We start from the raw sequence: 21,521 nt of genomic DNA, 5'->3' as shown, positions 1-21,521 counted from the left end.
AGATACAATAAATTGTAGATAGATTTGGGGATTAGATCATAAAATGCAAATGAGCGAACCCTTAGCGATTATCCAATAACTGAATGCCTCAGTGACCGAGACTTTCTAAGAATGTTGAGGGCTACTTAAATTGATTTTCTTTGAAATTGTAAATGTTTTGTACCTGTAGAGATTACGTACTTAGATCATTTCTTGATTAAAATGACTACAAAATTTTATACAAGAATTGAAATAAATTGGTATGTTTAAAAATTTTCAAATACAGTATAAAAATCTGAACTTTTATGCACTTTATGCAAACTTTTATACAAATATGCCAAAATATGAAATATTTGCATAAAATATGCACAATATGCAAAATATGCAATATGCATATTTGCCGAAGTCTAGTAATTATATTACAATACTTGCAATCGATAGTACACATCATTCTGGGCCCATTGGCCTGAGCCCTCAACTAAGAGCGAGAAGTATGTCAATAGCAATAAAGTGCAAACTTTATAAAACAATAATACGCCCAGTGCTCACATACGGATCGGAAACATGGGCAATGACGACCCGAGATGAAGAGTTACTGCGAGTCTTTGAAAGAAAAGTATTGAGGACCATATATGGCGGAGTAAACGAACAGGGTCTGTGGAGAAGGCGATATAACTTTGAACTCTATAGACTTTTTGGTGATGCAGATATTGAAGACCATCAAAATAAACCGCCTAAGGTGGGTGGGCCACATTATGTGGATGGATGAGAGTGATCCCACTAAAATAACTATGCTAAACAGGCCGGTCGGAAGAAGAAGAAGGGGGCGACCTAAACTCAGATATCTGGACGATGTACAGGAAGATCTGAGGGAGATTGGAGTGAGGGGCTGGAGAAGACAGAAACTCGATAGGGAAGGATGAAAGAATGTTTTAAAGCAGGCCAAGGCTCACGAAGGGCTGTAGCGCCAACTGAGGATGAGTACACATCATCAGAAGACTGGTAAACAAGATGACCAAAAAAGTTACGAGGTAGAATCCAATCCAACGATGAACCGAGAACAGGATGGTGGGATGGCATGGAAAACAACATACACGTTATGAAAATAAAATAATGGAAAAATAAATGCAGAAATAAGAAGAAATAGAGACAGAATAGAAAGAACGCCGGCTGAAGGAGAAATGCGATGAAATCGAAGAGTGCGACAGAAGATATGACTACCACAACATGCACAAAAAGATCAAAGAATTAACAACTAAAAAGAAAACCAATAATCCCCACCCGACACTAATAGACGCAGACGGTAACCTTATATCAGACGACTTGAAGCTCATTGACACATGGAAAGATTACGTAGAACGACTTTTTAACGATAAACGCAGAGCGACAGTGGACCAAAATGACGACATGACTGGACCCGAAATACTAAGGTCTGAAGTGGAAAAAGCCATTTCATCGCTAAAAAACGACAAAACACCAGGTCCCGACAACATACAGGGCGAGATCATAAAACTCCTATGCGAAACGGATGACCACTTCCTCGATTTTCTGACAGGCCTTTTTAACACCTTTTACGACAAAGGGGAGATTCCGGAGGAATGGCTTCGATCGACCTTTGTAGCCATACCTAAAACACCAAGTGCAAAACACTGTGATCAACACCGCTTAATAAGCTTGATAAATCACATTACCAAAGTTTTCACCAAAATCATACACAATAGAATATATAACAAATGCGAAGCAAATATATCGGAGTCACAGTTCGGATTCCGAAGCGCATTGGGCACAAGAGAGGCGATCTTCAGTCTGCAAGTTTTAATTCAAAGATGCAGAGACATGCACAAGGACGTCCACTTGTGCTTCATCGACTTCTTCAAGGCGTTTGACAAGGTCAAACATGATAAACTCATGGAAATGCTCAGGAAGATGCATATTGATGGCAAGGATCTGCGCATGATAACCAGTCTCTATTGGAACCAAAGTGCTGAGATAAAGATGGGCAACTTACACAGTGGGAAGATAGATATTAAAAAGGGTGTACGACAGGGATGCGTCCTCTCGCCGCTCCTGTTCAATATATACTCTGAACAAATCTTCAGAGAAGCACTGGGAGAAGTTTCGGAGGGTATCAAAGTAAACGGAGAGGTAATCAATAATATTAGATATGCTGACGACACAGTTATTATCGCAAATGACTGCAACGAGCCTCAAAGACTCATGCAAAGCATACACACAGCAAGTCAAGAATATGGTTTAGAACTCAATACAACCAAAACTAAATGCATGCTCATCAGCAGAACACAACAACCTCCGATGCAATTGACATTAAACAACCGAAAAATAGAACAAGTGGAGACATACACATACCTTGGAACCACAGTCAACACAAAATGGGACCAGTCAACAGAAATAAGATCACGAATTGAAAAAGCGCGAAACGCGTTCAACAATATGAAAAAGTGGTTCACAAGCAAAATCTCAATGGAACTAAAATTAAGACTGGTCAAGTGTTATGTCTTCCCGGTCTTGTTCTATGGAGCAGAGGCATGGACCACAACGGAAGCCACCCTGAAGAAACTAGAATCCTTTGAGCTGTGGATATATCGCCGTATTCTTCGGATATCCTGGACAGACCACATCACTAACGTGGAAGTAATGCAGAGAATAGGCAAAAGCAAAGAAATAATCTTCACCGTAAAGAAACGGAAGCTTGAGTACTTCGGACATGTCATGAGGCATACTAAGTACCGGCTGCTACAGTTAATAGTCCAAGGAAGAATCGACAGTAGGAGGGGACCGGGAAGAAGACGACACTCATAGATGCATAACCTGCGACAATGGTTCGGACTAACATCGACCGAACTGTTCAGAGGTGCCGTAAACAAAGTCAAAATAGCCTTGTTAATAGCCAACGTCCGAAACGGATAGGGCAAAGGAAGAAGAAGAAGAGAGACAGATTGGTAACGAAACCAGCCCAGACACATAATAAATTGTAACCAAAATAGAGAGAAAGAGGTCTAATCCACCTCAGAATAAAATAATATGTGACAGAATAAGCCAGAATGCGAAGGGATTGACCAACGACGATGAATATGATGATTATGGTTACCTCAAAAAATGGATTTCATTTGTGCCTTTGCAATCTATTATTGATGTACATTACATGCTGTCATATTTCTTATAATATTTCATGTAACATGCTTGTTTTCTTTATAAACTATCGAATTTGAAAAATAAGTGCTACAACAACACATTACTTACCTTGTGAATCAGCAGCACATATATAAATAACGATCTTCCTACTCTTCAATACAGTCTTAGTCTGAGCCACTTTTCCCATAATCAAACTTTGGAGGTTTTCTGACAGATCAGACACCTCTTTTGGAACATTACTGTCAAATATCTTATCAAAATCCTTTGGACTTTGATTTCCTGGAGGCGAACTTAAAGACATTGAATCTGGAAAGAAATTGAAAATAAAAATGAATTATAAAGCCGTGAAGTAGTATTACTTATAGCGGAATATTATATTATTATAGAGGAGTGTTAAAACCAGAATTTAATAAATGGGTGAAAACGGATGAAACCAAACGATGCATTTATATTTTTAACTTAATCTTTATATAAACTAAAACTATACAATATTTAATAATCCAATAAAAAGAACATAATTCTCAAAATATCCATCATCATCATTGTTGTTACAGCCCTATAGTAGAGCATAAACCTCTCCAAGTCTATTTCGGCAGTTACCTTATCTATTATAAGCCGTTGCCAGTTTTTTGCACATATATATTTTTGTAGCATCCTCATCTACTCTCAAGTTTTGTTCTAGCGCTAAATATACTTCCACTAGCTCAGCTGTAATCCAGTAAAATAAGGCATAAAGGGAGGCAAACCTCGGAATGAAAGATAATAAGCTGAAAATTTGCATACGTCTTTATTTTGATGGTATAAAACTTACCTCAAAAGTCTCATATAATCACGTGTCCGTGACTTAAGATATTAAAGGTCAAAGGTCACGAAAATGAGTTTTCTGCAAATATCTCGTTTCCCTTACACTTTATGACATTTAAGGTGGTAAGAAAAATTGTAGAATGGAAAATTCTCTTCAATTTTTGTCTCAAGTACTTTTATGTACCTTCAACCCTTCTTAAGATAGAGCGAAAAGAGTGGGGGACCGCTTTGGGAGAGGAAAAGTTTTTGGTGGTATAAAAGATTCTCAATATTTTCACCACTGAGGACCACTTGTACCTTTCAGAATTCTTGGCGAACCATTTAGATATTATTATTTATATTTCCCAATAATAGGTAAAATGAGATGAACACTGAAGTTTTACTAATGAATTTATTATTTACAAAATAAAAAAAGAAAATACATAATGAAAGACAAAAGAGATATAAAAACAAAATAAAAAGTCATAGATAGCGCCAAATTAAGACGTTAATGACTCCCTTGCTCTTGCTTCTCACTTGAAAGTTTCTCAATATTTGGCTCGAAAGAAGTTAACGCCAGTCTCATAGGAGCATTCAAATTGAGCAACTTATTTCTCTGTTTATTCTTGATGACATAATATAATGTTGAGAATGATGCCTCACAGAGATAAGTGGAATGAAAAGGAAGAAGAAGTTTCAAAGTTTTTCACTTAGCGGTGGACTTTTATTAAGTAATCCTATCCTGTATCACTTTTAAATGATCATCGGATGAAATTTCAATAAGTTGTTCATTTTCCTGAATAGACAGATTATTATCGTGAGTAGCTAAAAAGGGGCCAATCATCCACAGATTATTTTTTTCTCACATCTGTATCAGCAGGGAAGTACTTCTCAAAGTAATTTTGAAGCGATTTAATGTAGGACTTAACCAGTGAATGTAAAACATCCTAATTGAAGCCTTCATTTTCAGAGATACAATCTAAAAACAAGTTGAACATTTCAAACGATCCTTTTCCAACTTTGGACTCCCATAGCAACATTTTTTTCTTAAATAAATCAATTTTTTTCCAAAGGTCAAATGCGGTTTTAGATGGTCCCTGCAGGCCTAGATTCAATATGTTGAGCTGTTCAAAAATATCTGCTAAAAAAGCTAACTGGGTCATAAATTCTCCGTCACACAATGTTTCCGCTAAATCAGGTTTTTTTTTTCATCAAGATACATACATACTTCTTCTCGAAGTTCATAAAATCTGGCTAAAACCTCCCTGGACAGCCACCGAACTTCGGTATGTAGAAAGAGATTGGAATGGATGGATCCCATGTCCTCGCATAATAAAGCAAACAATTTCGAACTAAGAGCATTATTTTTTATAAAGTTACCACAGTAATCAAACCTTGTTTAGGTCGGGACTTAATCTTTTGGCAGCAAGCATTTCGCGATGAATAATACAGTAATACAGTGTGTCGGTTTTACACACTATCACGGTTTCCTTCTTTCCTTAGAAAACTTGGCAAGCCTATTTTGTGACCTGTCATTGCCGCGGCACCATCAGAACAAAGTCCTACACAGTCTTTCCAAGAAAGATTTTTAAGTGTGAAATATCCGCCAATCGCTTTAAAAATGCCTTTTCCGGTTGTGTTACCTTGCAACTCAATTGAGGTCAGGAACTCTTCAGATAATTTTTTGTTGTCTTTATCTATGAATCGTATATAAACAAGAAGAATAGCTTTATTGGTAATATCTGTAGATTCATCAAGTTGTACAGCAAAAATCTTTGAGGAATGAATTTTCTTTAGAAGTTGGGTTTCAACATCTGATGCCATATGTTCAATTCTCCTACTAACGGTGTCATTGGAAAGAGAAATATTTTGCATTTGTTTAGCGTATCACCTAAAATTGCTTTAGTTGTATCTACGATACATGGTAAAACTAATTGCTCACTAACAGTAAAGGGTTTTTTGGCTTTTGCGATTCTAAGTGAAAGTTTATATGACGCCTTCAAAGTAGTTTTATCATAAGTTGAGTATGACTTAAGGATATTTTTTGACGATTGTAGTTCCGTCTCCTTCCTCTTAAAGAAATCTACATGTTTTCCGGAAAAAATTTTATGCTTTGTTTCAAAGTATCTAGTTAATTTTGCCGGCTTCATTGCCTTATTACTTAATACCTCCGCACAAATTACACATTGAGGTAACTGAACACCAAATTCTTCAATGAATGTAAATCCACATGCTATGTAGTCGGGATTGTACTTAAAGTTAGCAGCCTTTCTTTTAGGACCAGTTTGAGTAAATATTGTGCTATCACTGGCAATATTACTGGTAGAACATCCTGCTTTAACGTTCTCACTATCCGCCTTCTTAAAAAAACCCGAAAGTTTCATCTGTTTGCTCATTTTAGTAAACTACAATCACCAAGTAAAAAACACGCACGCTCGTCACTTGACAGTTGAGTCAGCACTTAGTCACTGAGTAGTGGCGCGAAGGCACGATCAAAGACGCAGTGTCCTGTACGTACACGACAGCTGCCAAAACTAAACAAAGATAACGGAACTAACTATTCGGCGCGTAAGGGAAAATACGCGGAAGATTGAGGTGAATGAACCTGTGTTCAGGCGTGTTTGCTCGTCTGGAAAAGTTTTGAGTTAAAAAAAAATAGGCCGACGCATTGATTTACGTCTCAAGAGCCAAGATTTAAATTGATTATTATTTTATGACTGTTTACTTCGTGGACCACATGAAAACCGTTCGCGGACCACAGGTGGTCCGCGGACCACAGGTTTAGAATCACTGGCGTAGAAGAACAAACCAGAACATAACGGAGATGAATAAGAGATTCAAAATAACACAGAATCAGGACACAAAGAGTTAGATTGTTATGACTTGTTTTTCAAATGCCAAAAGAAAGAAACGTCCTTTGTGGAAAGTGTTCTGCAAGCAGGAGATCAAGAGAAGAAAACTGAAAAATGAAATAGAAGAAATGGGAACAACGAACTGGAGAGAACCAGTAATGGACATTTTTTTATTATTGCGGAGTTCATCAAGAAGATATTTTTCATATCAAAATCATAAAATATTTCTAAAATATATAAAATAAAATCGAGTGTTTGCTTTTCGAGCTCGAATATCAGCTCCCATTCTTTCTGGTATAGACTGGATCGAAGCAGCAATCTCGTTTTGCGACATTTGTTCCCAATTCACCTATTCTGTTCCTAGTCTGTTCTAACGTTACCACAGTTTCAAACTGGCCATAATTTTGCCTAATTACCACTCCTAAGTTGTCCCACAAATGCTCTATCGGGTTAAGGTCTGTACTTTTAGAAGGCCAGGCTAGTAACTGCCTTAACTTAACACCTGCCCCTAACATAATAAGATCTGCATGTGCTTCCAAAGAAATGCCGCTTCATATCGTTATACTTCGACCCCCAAACTGTGGTTTAGGAGTTAAGCAACATTAGGCGTAGCGTTCTAAATGACTTCTCCACATTCTTTGGCAGCCATCAGGAAAATATCACATAAAAAGAGATATGTTTATAAACAGAATGTTTCTCCCATTTTTCATATTCCAATCTGCATGATCATGAAAGATTTCCAGGCGTTGTCTTCAATAAGCTGCGTCCAATATAATTTGTGCGCTTAATCTTCGACGTGCGATGTCAGGTGAAATTATGGTACCAGGAACATTAACAGTTCCCTAGTCAAAGGTGTAGCAGTAGCTTTCAAAGCATTTTAAGTCTAAGAAATCGATCTTCCACGGCGTTTGTTGAACTTGGTCTTCCCTGTACAGAACTTCTTAAGTATGAACCAGTTTTTTGAAATATTTTTGAGATATTGTAATCGTATATTCGAAGAACGTTCGAATGTGAACATTCGTAGTAAATATCCTAATTCTTTGATATTCTTACAGCACAGAATGAATGTTCATAACCAAAAGTCCTTATTTATTCTTCAAACAATTAAAAAACCGAATATTTCCAACTTCTTATGGAACAAATAAACACAAATTAGAAATGTTTTTAAAATCCCCTCCCATTGTAACGTCAGAGCATAGGTAGTCCATTATGTGAATAAAATATTAAAATATTTTTGGCGGTCCAGTTTTTGACCTTCCGCCGTTCGGAGTTGCACCGCGGTTCGCCAGTTGCCGACCGTTGCTCCAGAGGAAAAAATGTATTTCTATAGTAGTTTTACTTACAGATACAATCTACCACATATAAAAAATCCTACGGTATTTATTTTTAAACATCAATCGCTCTGTAATATTAACTGCTGCTGGTAGGTTTGTCATTCTTAACATATATTTACGCCGGAAATGAAAAAAATATTTGTGAAGGGAAGAAGTTAATTATTTTTATTTTCAGCTGTCGCTTGTTGGTAGAGTTTCCAAAAATATTTATCGTTTGTGAACTGGTAATTAAATGTTTGTATATAGAGCAATGTCTTTTCCTTTTTGTTAATAACTTAAAGCAGTTATACATACTTATGTAACTATACATATATATATATATATATATATATATATATATATATATATATATATATATATATATATATATATATATATATATATATATATATATATATATATATATATATATATATACGTACATACATATTTACATGTAATGACTTAGTGGGTATGTCCTATGTTTTTAATATTATTTTAATTGTGACGTCTATTTATTAGTTCCGAATTTTTACATACTTGGTAAGTCAAAAGTTTAACTTTTAAACCGTATTATGTATGTCATAAAATGTTTTTTTAGTCAATATTACTTCTTGAAAAAGGCATGGATTTCCTGCCGAAACGTCGAAAAAATATATGAAAATGTCTTAGTATAAATCAAAATTTTTTTTATAAACCTAAGCCCAAGAAAATCCACTAAAAAAAAATATATATATATATATATATATATATATATATATACACAGTGCTTTTCAGATAAAACTATCTACCTTAATTAACTTTTAAACTTCTATTTTTTTTAGGAAAAGCGCAATATACGTCAATTAATATTTGAAGGGGGCGACATTATGTCATATTTCTCGAAAATCTGTGTATTGTGTTCCTTTTTGTGTTGTCTTCTCTCTTCTGTAGAGATTCTCTCGTTGGCGGATCAACCTTGGCGGAAATATCTTCTTGAAGACTTGTAACTGACTAAAACTATGAACAATTTCTCTGTGAATTAGAGAGACATTCTTAGGAGGAATGGTTGGAAATCTGAATTTAAGAAGATTATACCAAAATATTTTTTTATCTCTTTCCCCTCTTTTTTGGTACTTTGTTCTACATTTTCACCTTTATTATCTGGCTTTTTATTACTATTTTCAATCACTGTATCTACCATTTCTTTATTATTTTCCTTACCTTTACGTTCGAAAGTTTCTTGATTATTTATCTCATCTTCAGATTCAATAATTTCGAAGTCTGATTCTTCAGAATCGCTGCTAGAATGATATCGATCAATAGAAATTTCACTATTCTATCTACCAAAAAACAACTCCAATTCCAAATAGAAATAAATCATATGTCGTTGCCGCATTCAGGCATCCTCCCCTTTCGCTCCCTAAAAGGAACACGATATTGTCATGCACTTCATTCAATCTAGATATTGTTTTATTTGAATATATTAAACCCATTTGTAAGATAGTCTCGAATTCAGCCTTGAATTTTGCCCTTTGCAAAACGTTACAATTTTTCACTGTGGTTTAATCCCATATATATACAATGTAGTTGGCTCAACAGAAAACAATAAAAGCTTCAATTTGACATAGACAAAGGATACAGTTTAAAAACTATTCAAATAATGACTTACCAGAGACACTAGTGATAGTTGTCCCTTTAAACGATTTTGTGAGACTCGGCTTCTTTTCTAAAGTACCACTCGCTGTGGTAGTTGGAGTATTACCAGATGGTAGTTGAGGTTTTCCGGCAGTAGTGGGTTCCAAAATGACGCCGGAATGAGGCGTAATGTGGTTCAGCAACGTCTGTTGTTTTTCTGAAGGTAAACTTGCTCGCACCTGATAACTTCCCGATCTGAAACAATTATTTTATTATAGTACATAGTTTATAGTTCATCATGCTTCTTAAGTACAATATTATGCAATTTTAGAAAACTCTCTTATATTAAGTTTTGGCTATATTTTAGCGGAGATAGAAACACCTGGCTCAATAATTTACCAAATAAAAACATAATTTATAACGCGATGTCAATTGTTACAATTGTACCTTCCCTGGAGGTGTAGAACAAATCCTATATAAAAAAATATCGGCGCGAAAGGGTTAAGGGGCGCAGACGTATTTATATTTAGTAGACAACATTTCATAATACTCATATGAGGGTTAGTGCAGTAGTTTTCCATTGATTTATGCACCACAGTTTCATCGCCAGTTAAATAGATGTTTGATTGCCGCCTATACATTTGTTATATCAAACCAGTGGGGAATTATTTACTGACATAGCTACTGCCCTATGCACTATATCCTTAGTTAATCCGAGGGTGCCTATTTGGTAAGACCATATTTACACTTATCCTACATATCTATAGAACATTTCGGTATCAGCTGTTGGGACGCGCCGTGTCGGTGTTAAGGACTGCTGTTCGTTCGTCTTCCGTGAAATACGCGAACAGACTTTACATAATTCAGCTTCTCGTACGCTGAGACGGACATAAAGTCCTACAGCATAATAAAAAACATCTTTAGATGGTTATTAAGAATTATTTAATGTGTTTTGACACTAGATAAAACATTTTTAGCAATGTATTTAGATATTTATATGCCTATTGCAGCCGCTAAAAGTTGTAGCTTTCCAAAAAGGCGTTTTCTTATGTGGAGCAGTGCATATAAAGTATGAATTGTATTGCATATATTGTATTGTATGTATATATGAATTATATTTTTGTCAAAACTCAACAAATCTAATTTAGCTATCCGCATTTTTACTCAACTAAACATTTTTTATTTTTAGATAGCTGTATATTTCGGTGAGTCGATTGCATCTTATCCATATGTCAATCATATTATTTATATTTGTTTGTTTTACTACTTTAGTCTGTTGAAAGCTTTTTATTGCGTTAATGCTTGGTACTCAAATATTACATACCCTGATATTGATTGCAGATAGATCAGGTTTAGATTTATTACCAAGTTTATATAATGAATTATCAATTTGTGTAATTATTTGGAAAATACAGATAAGATAAAATATAGTTCTGTGTATGAACACAAACATGAAAAACATTAAATAAGTCTGATTGAACACGAATATAAAACATAGCAAAAACCGTAACATGCAATGCCAGAAAAAAAAAAGATATAAACATACCGATAATATAAATATAGGTTAATGCAAGTGAATAATAAAAGTAAAAATAATGGCATGTCTCGTAAAACAAGAAAACAAAAAACAAAGTAGGTATATCTATGGAAGGCAACTGTAAATACTAATACTTCTGACTATTTGGTCGTCATCAGTACGGTGCCGCCAAGTTAGAAAAGGAGCATGTTAGCTTAGAAAAGGATCACTATAGGTGCAATGTGACCAATTTGTGGCAATAGAGTTAGAAGATCCTGATGGTTTCCAGGGTGACAACTAACAATAACAACGCAGGAAGCTTCGTATATTTATATATACCTAGATGTTTTCGATGGTTTGTATAATATTGATTGGTATGTTTCTTTTATACCGTAGGTACAAGACGTCTTCGATTTAGATGCTATCGAAAGCCTTTGTCAGGTCTATAAAACATATATATGCTGGTTTATTGTATTATTATCTTCCGGATTTGAATCCTTGTTGTTCATCTGATAAAGTTGTTAGTGTATTGATTTTGTTGGTTAGAACTTTTGTGGTAAGCTTAGTAAGTAATAAGTACATAACACCAGATAGATAACTGAAAAAGCGAGTAAACACAATATACGAATAATTACAAAAAGGCTTTAGATTCAATAAAATAAATTGAGATCCTCTGGGAACTAGACAGGGCTGCATACTAACACCATTAACGAAAGTACTAGACGAATGGGATGGAGAAATTACTATAGGAGGCAAAAAGTCAGTAACCTGCGAAACGCAGATGATACATTTACTAGTATATTAGTAGCGAATGAAGTCTAAACAATTTCTATTGCCAAACGGATAAGCCGGATAAAAAAAGAATTCAGAATTAAAATCAACACCGGAAAAACAAAAATAATGATTTTAGAAACGGCAAATAATAATATACAATACATACATCAAGTGGCGAATTTTGAATTAGTAGACAGATTGGGCTCCCTGATAAGAAGCAATGGCGATAGCTCCTCAGAAATCAAACGTAGACCATCAATGGTCTGAACCGCAACAGCTAAATTAATTAAAATATGGAAAGACCGAACAATATCAAGAAATACCAAGCTCAAGTTGGTCAATTCTTCTATTCTTTCTATTGCTACATACGTAGCTGTAACATGGACTCGAAATAAGATCGAAGCCTTCGAAATGTGGGTCTACAGAAGAATTTTATTCGTATTCTGGACAGAACACCAAACTAACATGTCAATTCTGAAAGGGCTTCAAATAAAAAACAAACTATTAAAAAACCTAAACCGAGAATACCGAAATTACTTTATCCACATAACCAGAAGAACATGGACTATGGATCTATTGGTAGTAGAAGGAAAGGTAAAACGCCAAACATCGAGAAGAAGGTCTCCAATACGATAAGCAAACCAAATGAAGACTCTGGAGTCCCCCATGAAGGAATGGGGGGAGAGAGAGTTGATCAATTTTAACATACAATGTAGCATTTTATATGTTTTTAATGATTTGAATATACCTTGACACAAGTCTGACATTTTACATGGATTCTGTGATCGTCTATGGGACGATCATAAAAAATCCAGATACACAATGCAAACTTTTTCAAGTGAAAAAAACTGATTACATGTAACATATAATATAAAAGTAACATATTTAAATTTTAACGTTTAAAAATCTATTTTATATTGAGTGATATATTTCTGTATGGGTAATATTAAATTAATTTTGAGACATCCGAAATATAAATATCTTTATATCTATAATTCAATTACCTACAACGAATCTTTCGCCAAAGTTTTAATGCGACGCAGTAAAAAGTTAATTAAAGTTTTCAATTTTGCTTTTGATTAAATAACATACTAAACACAATCCACAAGGTCCAATATATCAAAAATATGTTATTCATCCTTCATCAGTGTTAAACGATTTATTGCATATTAAATATCAGCCTTATAAAGGGTGAACAATTTGTTACATGTAATGTTGACAATATAAAAAAATTCGAACATCGAAGTAAAACACTTCTATTGTAAGTGGTATATTTATAAATATACCACTTAAAACATAAAAATACAACACAGGTGTTTTACTTCGATGTTTGAGTTTTTAACTAAGTATATGGTCCTACATCCAACTCCCGGGAATTATCCCTTTTTGAGTTTATAAAAAAATTATTTTAACCATGACAGCATATACATTGTGTCTTAAGTCAACCTGACAAATATTTAAATTAATATATCTTCAGATAAGGTACCTGTATCTGTACAATGAAGCCTCCCCCTCCTCCTAAGTGCCTTCTCTGTTGAGGTTGGCGATCTATATGGCAAATTTCTCTATGTTCTGGGGTTCATGAATTAATTCATTTCCTCTTGTGTGGGTCCAATCTCTGATGTTTCGTAGCCAAGATTTTTTCTTTTGTCCTATGCCCCTTTTACCTTCAATCTTGCCTTCTAATACTACTTGGAGCCGCTCAAATTCCCTATGGCGCATTATGAGTCCTAGTATGACGTCTTTCTAATTTTGATAGTATTGACCATATGAGGGTATGTGTTCATTGCTCTCAGTACTTCTTCATTCGTAGTTCTGCTGGTCCAGCTTATTCTTAGCATTCGGGGGTACATCCACATTTCAAATGAATTAATTTGTTGACGTCATACTGTCTTAATGTCCAGGTCTCACAGCCATATAGTAATAGAGACTACACATAACACTTTAGTGTTCTCAATCTTATTGAGACTGATAGCTTGGGGTCACAGAGCATCTTACGCATATTCATGAAACCAGATCTTGCTATTTTAATGCGTCTTCTAATTTCTTTTGAGTGGTCTAGTTGACTATTTAGTTCTCTGCCCAGGTATATGAAGCTTTGGGAACTCTGAAGGGTGATACCATTTATTTATATATTAGGTGTAACTTGTTCATGAGGGTTTTTGAGGAATACCAGAATTTTGGTTTTGGAAAATTGAATGTCCAAACTCAGCCAGTGACTTTCTTCTGATAATATGTTCATCAATATTTTTAGGTTGTCTTCTGTTTCTGCTAATACTACGGTGTCATCGGCATATCTTATATTGTTAATGATGATTCCATTGGCTCTGGCACCTTCAGGGCGATCTTCAAGAGAAGCTTTAATTATATGTTTGGCATATACATTAAATAATAGGGGGGATAAAATGCACCCTTGACGCACTCCTCGTTCTATGTTGATGTACTTGGTGTTTCCGTTCTCTGTTCGAACGCATCCTGTGTGATTCCAGTATGTATTACTTATGATAGCTATGCCGTGTCCGTCCAACTCTACTTCTTTTAGCACCTCAATCAATTTTACGTGTTTGATGCGGTCGAAGGCCTTTCTATAATCGACAAAGCACACATACAGCTATTTTTGAACCTCAAGATACCTTTCACCATCAGTGTCAATCAAATTATTGCTTCTTTAGTGCCTGTATCCTTTCTAAAACCATATTGAGAACGACTCAGGTATTCTTCACACTTATTGTGGATTCGGTTATAAATTATTTGCGTAAAAATCTTAGCGGCATGACTCATTAGGGATACAGTTCGATGGTCTTTACATTTCCACATATGTGGATGTTAGCCAGTCATGCGGTATTATGTCATGTTCATATATAATGTTGCAGAGGTATGTTAATTTCCTGACAGCATTATCACTTAGGTGTTTAAAATGTTCGGCTGTTATTAGGTCTTCGCCGGGTGCCTTGTTGTTCTTTGCGTGTTTTATTGCCTGCAAAACTTCTTCGGTGAGAATGTTTAATTTTTCATCTGTATCTATTTGTGGGGGCTCTTCTGTTCTCTGATCACCAAACAAATTTTGAAGATATTGCTCCCATATTTCTTTCTGTTTTTCAGGGTCTAATTCCATTTGGTTTTTCTTGTTTGTTACAATCGAAAAGTGTTTGGGTTTCCATATTCCAGCTACTTCTTTAACCTTTCTGTGTAGTTCTCTATCTTTATGCTTCATTTGCAAATTTTCTACCTCTTTACATTTTTCTTTCATCCACTCTTCCTTAGCTACATTTATTTTGTTCTCAATTTCCCTGTTGAGGTCTTTGTATCTTATTAGGTATTTGTTTTTTACCATCCGTCTCCTCTTCATAATTTGTAATATTTCGTTTGTCATCCATGGTTTTCTGTGTTTACGGTTTTCTTTCTGTATACTTTGGCCTACTGCCTCCAAGACAGTATTTTTAATTTTTCCCCACATGTCTTCAATGTTTTCTTTTATTGTCTTCTCCTTAGTGGGAGCTATTGTCTTAGACTCTAACTGCGTGTCTACCATATCTTCATACTTCTGTTGCTGTCCTTGGTCAGCACTACTCCATGCTATTCTCTGACTGGGTTTAGCCTTGTCTACTCTTTTAAGTTTTAATCGGATAGTTGCGACTACAGGATTGTGGTCTGAATTTATGTCACAGATTGGGAACGTTTTTACATTTAGAATACCATTACGGAACCTTTTGTTAATTGTAATGTAGTCGGTTTGGTTCCTCACAATATTTCCTACGCAATCTTGAGGAGACCTTCACGTATATAGACGTCTTTTAGGTAATTTAAACCATGTGTTAAGAACGACCAGGTTGTTCTCTTGAACAATGAAGCCAGCGTAAGGAAAAACATAACAGCGTAAAAAAAACATGGTCTGTTGGTTACGTACCAATCAACATTAATTCTTATATCAACCTCAAGCAAGGAAGCAATAGTTAAACACATCCTGAGAGGCTTTCACACCCCTTAACTATCACATTAGGATGATAAAATTTATTCGAGTGAGGATGATTAACTTCGGAATCCGGAATCACTCCACCTCACCCCAATGTTCAAAATCCATTTCGTCTACCCCGATAATGCTCTGATGCGCTCTCTTATCAGCAAAATGCTTGTCGTGTGGATCTCCTGTGTACAAGGCCTCCCACACGAAATGTTACTCCGAACACTGCAGGCCAGCGTAAAGCGCTCTATTCCCGCTATCTCGAATGACTTATCATCGATCTGTGCTTGCTCGGGCCTCGAGTCGCCGCTCTGAGCTAAGCCCATCTCGGTGACTCAGCGCTCGAGGATTTGGGTCCATCTTGCCCGTTTTTTGGATTTTGATAGTATTTTTTTGGCTTGCGCCTTTTGTTAGTGTTTTATTAATTTTTTTGGTGGTCGAAACCATTTTTTGTGTTCTTTTTGTAGATTTTTTTTGAGGGTTGTCTGAAACAAATAAAATTCAACATTAGTAAATACACTGCCATGCCAAAGGTGACCGCGTTGTCTTTTTTTGATAGAGCTATGATTATCTAGACTCTACTATGGTACACATTATACCTTAATATGTCTCCGTTCATCAACGTCATCATAGGATCCGGTTTGGGTGGTCTTCTAACTCAGCGACTTTTATTTTGGCTTTTTCCTCCATCATATCCAGTACCCTTATTTGTTTTAAGTCTCTGAATAGGAACCGTTCATCGACGTAACTGTGTACGTTTGCAGCTTCTCTAAGGCAGTTGTTGTGTGCCGCTTGAATCTTCTTTTTGTTGCTGGGACTTCATGCAAGAGATTCATCTGTAATTTTTGGTAGTATGATGCTGTTCATCAGTTCTAATTTTGTTTTCATGGCTAATTTGCTTCTTCTCCCTGTGAGTCCTCCTTATTGCGGCTTTGGCCATTACTGTTTTCTGGTCTGTCGCGTTAACATGTGGTGTGAATGCTAGACCTTGGTCCATTGTGACTCCTAGATATTTAACTTCGTTTTACCATTCGATGGCTCTGGCTTGCATTGTTAGCTGTTCTTAAGGGTTATCTCTTCTCTGTTTGAAGATAACCACTTAGGATTTTTCTGGATTTATTACTATTTTTCATTGGATACTCCATTCTATATAGATTTCTTACAGCCAGGTACCTTTGTTTTGCCGCAATTGTAGTGTCATCTGCATAAAGGCTGATTAGTGTTACGAGTGTTCTTTGAACATCTGTTGTATATATGCTATTCAGGAGGGGTGATAAGACCGCCCCCTGTATTACTCCAGCTTCTGGGATTCCATGTTCAGATAAAACTGGTCCTATCTGGACTCTAAATCTCTGGTCGCTTAGGTACGAGGAAGTGAGTTTCGTCATGAACTCACTGTATCAATAATCTCTCATTTTGTATGTCAGTCCTTCATGCCACTCTGTGGAAGGCTTTGATTAGATATAGGAAGACTGCTCCTGTGTATTTCTTGTCGTTGAATCCAGCTGCTATGTATTCTGTAAGATTGAGTACTTGTAGTTCGCTGGAATGTTGAGCTCTTAATCCGAATTATGCTTCTGGGATTATGGGATCTGGGAGTCTGGTTTAAATGACCCGCTCTACTATCTTACTGACTGCTGGAAGTAAGTTAATCGGCCTGTAATCAAGAAGCTCGTGGTAACTACCCTAACTAATCCCACCCCATAGCATAATTAAGGTAAATGTACATTGTTTTTGTTATATCGTAGAGACGTAATAATTTAAAATGGCAAACAAGAACCAGAATAAGTAACCGCAAAATTAGAGGAAGCTCGAACACTTAAGAGACGTCATCGAGTGGTACGACTAGTCTTTGCTAGAGATAATCAAAAATGGAATGATGATGATTGAGTCGAGTTTTGTTTGCGTAAACGCGATTGATGTGAAAGAAATGATATATCAACGCTCGAGAAAATAAGTTTAATTTTACTCCTATAATTTGTTTCAATGAAAGTTTAATTATGGTGTGAGATGGCTATAGGTTTAGAGCTAGACAAAGAGTTTAGAGATAGTTAATGATTGTACCTGGGAACTGGATTAATCAGAAAATGCTGAATTTTCTATTGCAATGTGTCGAAACGTGTCGCAAGTACATCGCATTTTGTCAAAGTTTCGTCTATTTTAGTAAATTTTATTTTATTAAGTTTATTTTCGTATTTCTTAAGAAATGATTTTATGCCGTGTAAATAAAACAACCAATAAATTTGTTCAACTACCTTTGATGAACCTTCTTACCAGTTCTATTGTAATTGTTGTACAAGTTCTTCTTGTAAAAGTTACCTCTTTAGTAATATTATAGAAGGGAGTTATGGTCTATTTGGAAATATTTTAAATAATCAACTTTAAAGGTACTGAATTACGGCCGCCAAAAATTCCGTTACGATTTGTTTGCAAATATTCTAAATATTTTTTTAAGGAATGCCATTAAGGGTCACCCAAGAATTCTGAATGTTTCGGTCAAAATTCGGATACTCTATTTTGTACATATCTTTTTCAAGTATATAAAGAAAGTACTGTTGATAATATGAAGCCTTTCCGTATTTCTCTATATTCATTGGAAGTATCTGTGGATAGAATGAAAAATTATATATTGGAAAGTCACATTTGTAGTCGCTTAGAAAGTAAAAATTCTCTTTTTTATGTAAATGCATATGTAACAGATGTCACGGTAACTAATCTATCCTGTGGAAATTAAAAACAGTGTTTACTTTATGTTATTAAGTTAAAAATGAAATGCTAGGAACAGTGTAGAAACATCTGCAGTGAGTAAATAAAAATAAAACCAAATTGTAAAATAAAGAACCTCATTTCCGGAGTTTTATAAAAACTTTAAAAATAATAATAAATCTAATCTATTACAAAGCTTACTACATAAAAAACGCATTAAATAAACACAAAACACTGCATTCCAAACAGAAAAGTGTGTTTAAAATGACGTAAAGCCCGACAATACAAGCGAACGGAACGATTCTACAATTCCGAATATTTTCTGGTTAAATTAACTGTTTTTCCGGGAAACTAGGTGCAGTGCTTCGAAACTCTGACGTCACGGCAATGACGTCAATGAGTAACTGTGTGTATTCGAATCCCGTGACCTATTTTCTCTTCTAGGACGAGTACACAGGATACGACTACGGTTCTTTTCGTCCTTGACACGTAGCGACTTTCAATATTCATCAGAAGATAAAATATCACATTGGGAATTATTAAAGATGATAAAGTACTAAATAAAATAATAAAGTATCGTCTATATATAAAAAAATATAAATATTTCAATAACACACAATAAATAACTAATTTGGTTCTTCAGGTAACTTGAATAAGAGCTAAATTATATATATATATATATATATATATATATATATATATATATATATATAATATATATATATATATATATATATAATATATATATATATATATATATATATATATATATATATATATATATATATATATATATATCTATAAATGTGCACTCGTAAGTGAATGGGATGTTTTCGGTCAATTTGGAGATAAAAAAGACAAGAGTTGTGCTACTTTATCTATTTATTGAAGACGTTTCGCCTATTGTTCAATAAGCATCATCAGTTCATCTAAAAGAGTGTTATTAGCGATACATCTAATATGAAAAAACAATTAAGTAAATGATCTTACCTTTAAAAGATCTGTAGCATTAAAATGTTATTATTGCAAAGAAACATCAAAAAATTAATATACTATAATATTATAATATATATTATAAATATATCAGCAAAAACACAGAAACACAGAACGCCGGAAGATTCCCAATTTAACTAATTTGTTTTAAATTTCACTTTTGAAAACATTGATTGATTAAATCTATCAAAAAATATAATTGTCAATTTTGAATTGTTATATTAACAACGGCACGGCTAGATAATTTTTTGTTGATATATTTAGTATATTAATTTTTTGATGTTTCTTTGCAATAATAACATTTTAATGCTACAGATCTTTTAAAGGTAAGATCATTTACCTAATTGTTTTTTCATATTAGATGTATCGCTAATAACACTCTTTTAGATGAACTGATGATGTTTATTGAACAATAGGCGAAACGTCTTCAATAAATAGATAAAGTAGCACAACCCTTGTCTTTTTTATCTCCAAATTGAACCGAAAACATCCCATTCACTTACGAGTGCACATTAAATTAAACGGTCATATACCTTAAAGATATATATATATATATATATATATATATATATATATATATATATATATATATATATATGTAGTTTTTTATTTCCTGACCGTGAATATTTAAATAGAAACTTTTTTATTTCCAGGGTTTCTCGGTCTGATGTAAATAAAACTATTTAACTTTTGCTTAAACGTTTCGGCACATTTGCCATTTTCAATAAGCACTTTATTAAATTTTATACATTACATTTTACATTTAAATTTCATGTTTACACTTTTTTAAAAAGTCTAACATGGATTAAAAATTGGTATCTGACATTGACAGATGACATCTGGCAGATATCTTAAAATATGAGTGGTTCAGGGTCCTATCTTAAAAATCTGCCATACTGCATTTAAAAAACTACTCAATTTATTAAATTATGATACATATTGGAAGGATCTTTGATGTCATTATTGATGGAATTTGGATCTTTTTTATGTGAATCATCTCCAATATGCATCTTTTCATGTAATTTTGTTCTTTTTCTAAAATCTGTACATTTTCAAAACCAAAAGAATGGCTATTTTCTAGAGAATGTTTGGCTAGGGCTGTTGTGTTGCTGTAATGCCTTGGTTTGTATACTATGTTTGTGTGCAACCATTCTTCTATGTAGGTATTGGTGTGTTTGTCCAATATATGTTGAATTGCAGTCTTTACAATTAATTTAATAATATATATATATATATATATATATATATATATATATATATATATATTATATAATATCAGTAAGATAGAACAAGTCTAGGAATATATCTACCTATGCCAAATTCTGAAACTTGACAACGAAAAACAAAGTGCGAAAATCACTAGAAGAGAAAGACTGGCATGTGTAGGATTTGGAAAACTCAGTTTGATACTGAAGAATAGCAAAATACCTCAATAGTTGAGGAGCAAAGTGTTCAACAAATGCATCCTTATTATCATGACATATGGATGTCAAACCTGGACCCTAACCAAGGCAAATATGAATAAACTAGCCACAACAGAAAGGGCAATGGAAAAAAAAATATTAGATAAGCTACTATCAGATAAAAAGAGAAACAACTGGGTAAGATCAAAAACAAAAGTTGAGGATATTACAACAAAAATTGCCAAAGGTAGACGACCACAGATGAGATGGGTGGACGACAAAAAAAAATAGCCGGAACAAATTGGAAATATGTTGCTGTGGATAGAGATTGATTTAAGCAGTTGGGAGAGGCTTATGTCCAAAAATGGACGAGAGAAGGCTAAGAAGAACGAGTTCATTAGAGCTGTCGCCATTTCTCGCATCCTAGCTTCAAAACGCTCGCATCCAATCTATTGTACGGTGTGTGTCTCC

At 34.5% G+C, this 21,521-nt stretch overlaps 1 protein-coding gene across 3 annotated transcripts in view; it reads right to left on the bottom strand.

Annotated features, from left to right (window-relative positions):
• LOC140443185 (NACHT and WD repeat domain-containing protein 2) overlaps window positions 1–21,521 on the bottom strand; it is a 93,601-nt gene that overhangs the window by 49,380 nt on the left and 22,700 nt on the right. For all 3 annotated transcript variants that reach the window (XM_072534286.1, XM_072534287.1, XM_072534288.1), the window contains 2 exons: window positions 9,732–9,952; window positions 3,241–3,438 (listed from right to left, as the gene is read on the bottom strand). In XM_072534286.1, coding sequence (XP_072390387.1) covers window positions 3,241–3,438; window positions 9,732–9,952 — 419 coding nt within the window. The remainder of the gene's footprint in view (window positions 1–3,240; window positions 3,439–9,731; window positions 9,953–21,521) is intronic.

This window comes from Diabrotica undecimpunctata, chromosome 6 (genome assembly GCF_040954645.1).
Source record: "Diabrotica undecimpunctata isolate CICGRU chromosome 6, icDiaUnde3, whole genome shotgun sequence".
NCBI classification, from domain to species: Eukaryota; Metazoa; Arthropoda; class Insecta; order Coleoptera; family Chrysomelidae; genus Diabrotica; species Diabrotica undecimpunctata.
This window is presented reverse-complemented; position numbering and strand designations above follow the sequence as displayed.